Below are 4,748 nucleotides of genomic sequence, written 5' to 3'. Positions count from 1 at the left end.
GCTCCAACACAGGCGCATAGGATGGCCACACTCACTGACAGACATGCAAATGTGCAGTACACACCAAGGCACAAGTATGATATGGACACATGCATGTGAACTGGAGGGTGGCCCACCCAGCCATCTCCAGAAACCACTGGTCCATACAGGTATTTGCGTGCCAGACATATCCAAACACATGCACTAACACAGAGGTGACAGAACAGCTCAGCCACCCTTCCCACAGAGCAGTCTCAGCACAGTCACAACTACCAACCTTGCCCAGGGCAGGGACCCAGGAGGCCCAGGCCACAACCAACCAGACACAGTGCCAATGGAACAGGACATCATTTAATTGTCTCTAGGGTCCTCCTGGGAGAGGGACTGCGGGGCCTTTGGCAGAGCTCTGGCTGATGGAACCAACAGAGGTGCCCATCAGCCAGTGCCAGGCAGGATGGCGGTCCCAATGCTTGGCTGGGGGCAGCCAGCATTTGGGGCTGTTGCTTAAGACAATTGCTGAGACTAAGGTAAGGAATGTTGCCTTTGGATGGAGAAGAGGGGACTACATTTAGAGAGGAGGGAGGAGAAGTGGCCTGGATTGGGGGAGGGACTCTAAGGTTAGGTGAGGAATGACAGGGAGTTGGTCAAAAGGTCCTTCATGGCCAGGTGAAGGCTGGGGGGAGTGTGGTGATGGAGTCCAGCAGGGGAACTCTGGACAGGTTTGACTCAGGCCAGCTTCAGGAACTCCTGCAGCGTGTTTTGTTCCACAGCCTCCACGAAGAGCTCATAGTCCTGCAGAAAGGGAGGCGAGGGGTGGTCACCTGAATGCAGGGGGCCCAAGTGCTTTGTGGCAGATCTGACCCTGGCCAGAGTCCTCTTCCAACACTCTCCCCACCCCCCAGTCCCCCAGCCCATACCCCACAGTACTGGTCCCCGTTGACAATCTGGGGTGGGGTGGCCTTGGGGTTGCCTGCCAAGGCTCGCATCTCATCCCTCAGGGCGTTGTCCTGGGAGATGTCCACTAGCTGGTATTGGATGCGCTTCCCATCCAGGATTCGGGTCACCTCACTCTGCTGGGACTTGATCTGGGGACAGAGGGTGGGTAGGGGTTAGTGGATAGGCTGGAGGATGTATGGGGGAAACGCTGGGCAGGGTGAGAGAGGCTATGACCAGGAGCTTTTGTCCCCCCATTCCACTCCACGCTAGGGGAGGGTTCTGGCCTCTAGATGTTGGGAGGATGAGTCAGGCTTGAGGGTGCAGGATAAAGAGAGGGATTATCAACCACGGGGAGGGGGTCAGAGTGAAGGGAAGTGGGATCAGGCCTCGGGGTGGGGAGGGGAGGGGAGGGCAGGCCCCGCAGGAGCAGGCTGCGGTCGTGGTCAGGGTCAGCCCGGTAGTGGGAGTGCAGAGGATGGGTGTGGGGTTGATGGGGGATGGGCACGGGAACTTCATGCTGCAAGCTGCAAAGGACCCAGGATGCCCGATGAAGACGCTCAGGATGGGGAGACCGTGCCCAGCACCTCGCCGACGCGCTCCCCCCACCCCGCCCCCGTCCTGGGGGCGGGTTCCGGGCACTAGGGTCCAAAGCACCGGGACACAGCCCTGCGCTTTCCCCCAGCGCCAGTCCGGGCGCACACTTACTTCGCGGGAGCCGGTGACCGACGTGCTGTAGACGCGCAGGCCGCTCATGCTGGGGGTAGACAGACGGGCCGGCGGGCAGAGGGCGGCGGTAGCGGCAGCTGCACTGCCGGGAGACGACGACGCCGCCGCCGTGCTCGGGAGCGGTTTCCTTCCTGCTCCGCCCGCAAGTCATCGCGCTCGGGACCAATGGGCGGCGCGGGCAGGCGGGGCGGGACCTGCGCGACACCGCCCCGCGCGCCAGAGGCCCCTTCCCTTCCCCCTCGGTGACCAGGCGCGCAACGGACCCGTCCCACGCAGGGCCGCCCCTTCTGCGGCTGCCCTGCTGGTCCTTTGCGGCCCTTCCCTGATCTGGAGCTCAGTGTGAGACTGGGGAGGGGCTGGGTGGCAGGACAGGCCCGGGAGAGGGTCTGGCAGAAGCCTCCTCTCCAGCCACACACAGGTTTGGTGCATCCAACTCCCCAGCGAGGAGAGCCGCTGTCTCCAGGAGGAGGTGCCCTAATAGCACAGGGCAGCTTGGGGCTTTGGAAGGCTTGAGCTGCTTTCAGATCCGAAGTTCCCAAACTAAGGAACCTTGCTCCAAGGGAACCCCCGCTCTGCCCACCCAACACGCACCACTAGCCCTAGGGGATAGGAAGCATAGGACAGCAGGAAGAGCCCATGCTTAGAGATTTTCCCCCAAGTTCCTCTCCGCTCAGGTGGGAAGGTTTAGACAAGGAAGGGTGGTAGCAGGATGCAGACGCCACACCCTCTAGGAACCAGATGGAGACCAAGGGGCTGACAGCTGGAAAGTGTGGCAGTAGAGGGTGGGGTCAGGACTCCACTTGAGCCTAGGCTCAAGCTGACCCTTAAGATCCACCCCTGGTCTTGGGGTGGTCCAAGCTCAACCCCAGCTCCATGCTGCAGATGGCATTCCCCAACTGCTACTACTCCCAGCAAGAATTCAGGGGTTGAAGGGACAGACTCCAGCAACCAGCCCAACTTTGGAGACCTAGCTGTCTGGCACCCAACATAATGCTTCTCAGATGTCCCCCCGATCCAGGGCTCAGGCAGGTAACAGCCCAGAAAGACAACCCTTGCTCTGGTAAAGCCACTTCCTCACAGCAACCCAGAGGCTGCCAACTTCCTGAGAGGACTGCTGAAACTTTCCAGTGACAAACTTCTGCTATGACTCAGGGAAGGTTTGCCCAATGGAAAGTGAGAAGAGATCTGGTTCTATAGAACGACAGGAGTAGAGGTGGCAGAGATAGGGACATGAGGCTGGACCTGACAAAGGTTCCTCCACGCTGCTGCCTGGGGAACCTGGCTGAACACCCAGGTGTTTGGCTCTAACAAGCCAAAGTGAGGGGTAGAGTAGCGTGGTGGTGGTGATGGAAGGGTATGGAAAACTGAGGAGTCTGTTAAGATACTTTATTTTATAATCAAAATAGGCAGTACAAACAAGTGGACATAACAAAGATTCATATAAATAACTGCTTATAAACTTTATGAGGAAAAATGCCCGTGAGCATGGTGGCTGGGCTCCCAATGCACAGGGTGGAGACCAACCAGGCGGCTCTGCCTTTAAGAGGCAGGAGCCCAGAGGCTGAAGGGCTGGCTGGGTGGGGCTGCTCTGAATGGAGGGAATAAGTCACTCCATAAATAAAACACAAACTTGTAAAAACACTTAAGAAAGAGCCTCTTTCAGGCCCAGGCATGAGGTCCAAGATGCTGCCAACAGCCCAAAGCTTAGCAAAAATCTTGTAGTGGCTGACTGGCCCACACATGGCCCCTGCCTGGCCTGGCTCCAGATCTAGAGGAGGCATGGCTGGCCCAACAACCAGATACTAACAAGTGTGAGATGCTCCCTAAACCAGGAGGCAAGAAAAACCACAGGGCAAAGGGCCCTCCCTAAAGCCCCAGAGAAACAACCCAGGAAACACTAAAAGCTGTACTTTAAAGCTGACTTGTAGTGGGTACTCTGAACTTTCAAGGAGGCCAGAGCAGGAAAAGGAAAGGAATAACCCCCACCGCCCCCAACACGAGAGAGGCACAAATTAGAGGGGTGGGCACAGGCTGTAGCCCTGGGTGAGGGGTAAGCAGCTTGACAGTTGCTCTGTGGTCTCTAGGATATAATTCTGCCCAAGACGAGAACCACAGAGAAGAGTTTGCACTCTTAAGTCCAGGAAGGGGGCTACCTGGAAGGCCTGAGAACAAAGGAGAAAAGGGCTGTGCTAAACACATGGCCAGGGCCCTAGGGACACAAGGCAGCTGGAGAGTGGGATCTCTTGTTAAATGGCATGGTAGGCAGATTAGAGTCCCAGCTATAATCCCTAGGGCCCCAATCCTAGTAGTTACGTGCTAACCAACACAATACCCTGAGGCTTCTGGGAGAAGAGCCCTGAGGAAGAAGCAGTGAGACCAGGCATGAGAAAACCCAGAAAGCCAGCTCAGTTCCCGAGGCTGGCACATGGAGCCTGAGAATTCTTAAATGGCCATTGTTACTGGTACTTGCTCAGCCTTTCCAGGCCCCTCTGATGAGCTCTAATCAGCAGGACCAAGGTGTGAAGTGGGAATGAACATGGATCCATCTCATTGGATGGAGAAGAAAGGTGGACAGCCTGTTCGTCTCTCATGTCAACCTAGGGCTGGGAACAGTTTGTGAGGACTTATCTGTTGTACCTGCCAAAAGTTAATTAGTAACTCACCGTTGAGAGTGAATTAACAGGACAAACGTAATCCAACATGCCAGTGTGGGGTAGGACACAGTTCCCTAATCAGCCCTTGGCCCCCAGATGCAGGCTCTCCCCTCCCCTCTGACACTTCTCTCTGGGAATAGCAGACAAGAGAATGTCAGGGCAGAAACCTGCTAGACTAGGCTCTCGGCAGCCCAGATCCTCCCTGAGGGAATCCCCCAGAATTCCTCACTGTGTGACACAGTTTTCTCCCATGTCCTGGGCATATCTGTCTGACATGGTGGTCCTTAAGTCCTCAATGTCACGACGCAGCTGTTGAACCTCTTCTAGTTTCCTCTTGATCACATCTGGCTTCTGCAAATCTAGCTGAGTCTCTGGGTGCTGTGCTGCTGGGGAGAAGAGCATTTCAAGAGAATGTTAGTTACGAGACACTTTCATGTGGAGGGCACAGTATGA

At 56.5% G+C, this 4,748-nt stretch overlaps 2 protein-coding genes across 4 annotated transcripts in view; both read right to left on the bottom strand.

Moving 5' to 3' along the window:
- Positions 1–310: 310 nt before the first annotated feature.
- On the bottom strand, positions 311–2,070 carry SH3BGRL3 (SH3 domain binding glutamate rich protein like 3). The gene is given in 7 exon segments (XM_003271647.4): positions 311–771; positions 897–1,064; positions 1,621–1,787; positions 1,790–1,919; positions 1,921–1,983; positions 1,985–2,043; positions 2,046–2,070. Coding segments are annotated over 7 exon segments (678 nt in total). The 3' UTR covers positions 311–705.
- The window catches only part of CEP85 (centrosomal protein 85), a 48,853-nt gene continuing 44,416 nt past the window's right edge, over positions 312–4,748 (bottom strand). The window contains exons 14-15 of one of the 3 annotated variants that reach the window (XM_030805053.1): positions 1,621–4,678; positions 312–771 (exon numbers count right to left, since the gene is read on the bottom strand). In XM_030805053.1, the coding sequence (XP_030660913.1) occupies positions 4,521–4,678 (158 nt within the window). In that variant the 3' untranslated portion in view covers positions 312–771; positions 1,621–4,520. Of the gene's footprint in view, positions 772–1,620; positions 4,682–4,748 lie in introns of all 3 variants that reach the window. The other 2 variants (XM_030805052.1, XM_030805051.1) reach the window with 2 other exon arrangements.

This window comes from Nomascus leucogenys, chromosome 24 (assembly GCF_006542625.1).
Source record: "Nomascus leucogenys isolate Asia chromosome 24, Asia_NLE_v1, whole genome shotgun sequence".
Lineage (NCBI taxonomy): Eukaryota > Metazoa > Chordata > Mammalia > Primates > Hylobatidae > Nomascus > Nomascus leucogenys.
Note: the sequence above shows the minus strand (reverse complement) of the source record. Positions and strands in the feature narration are given on the sequence as shown.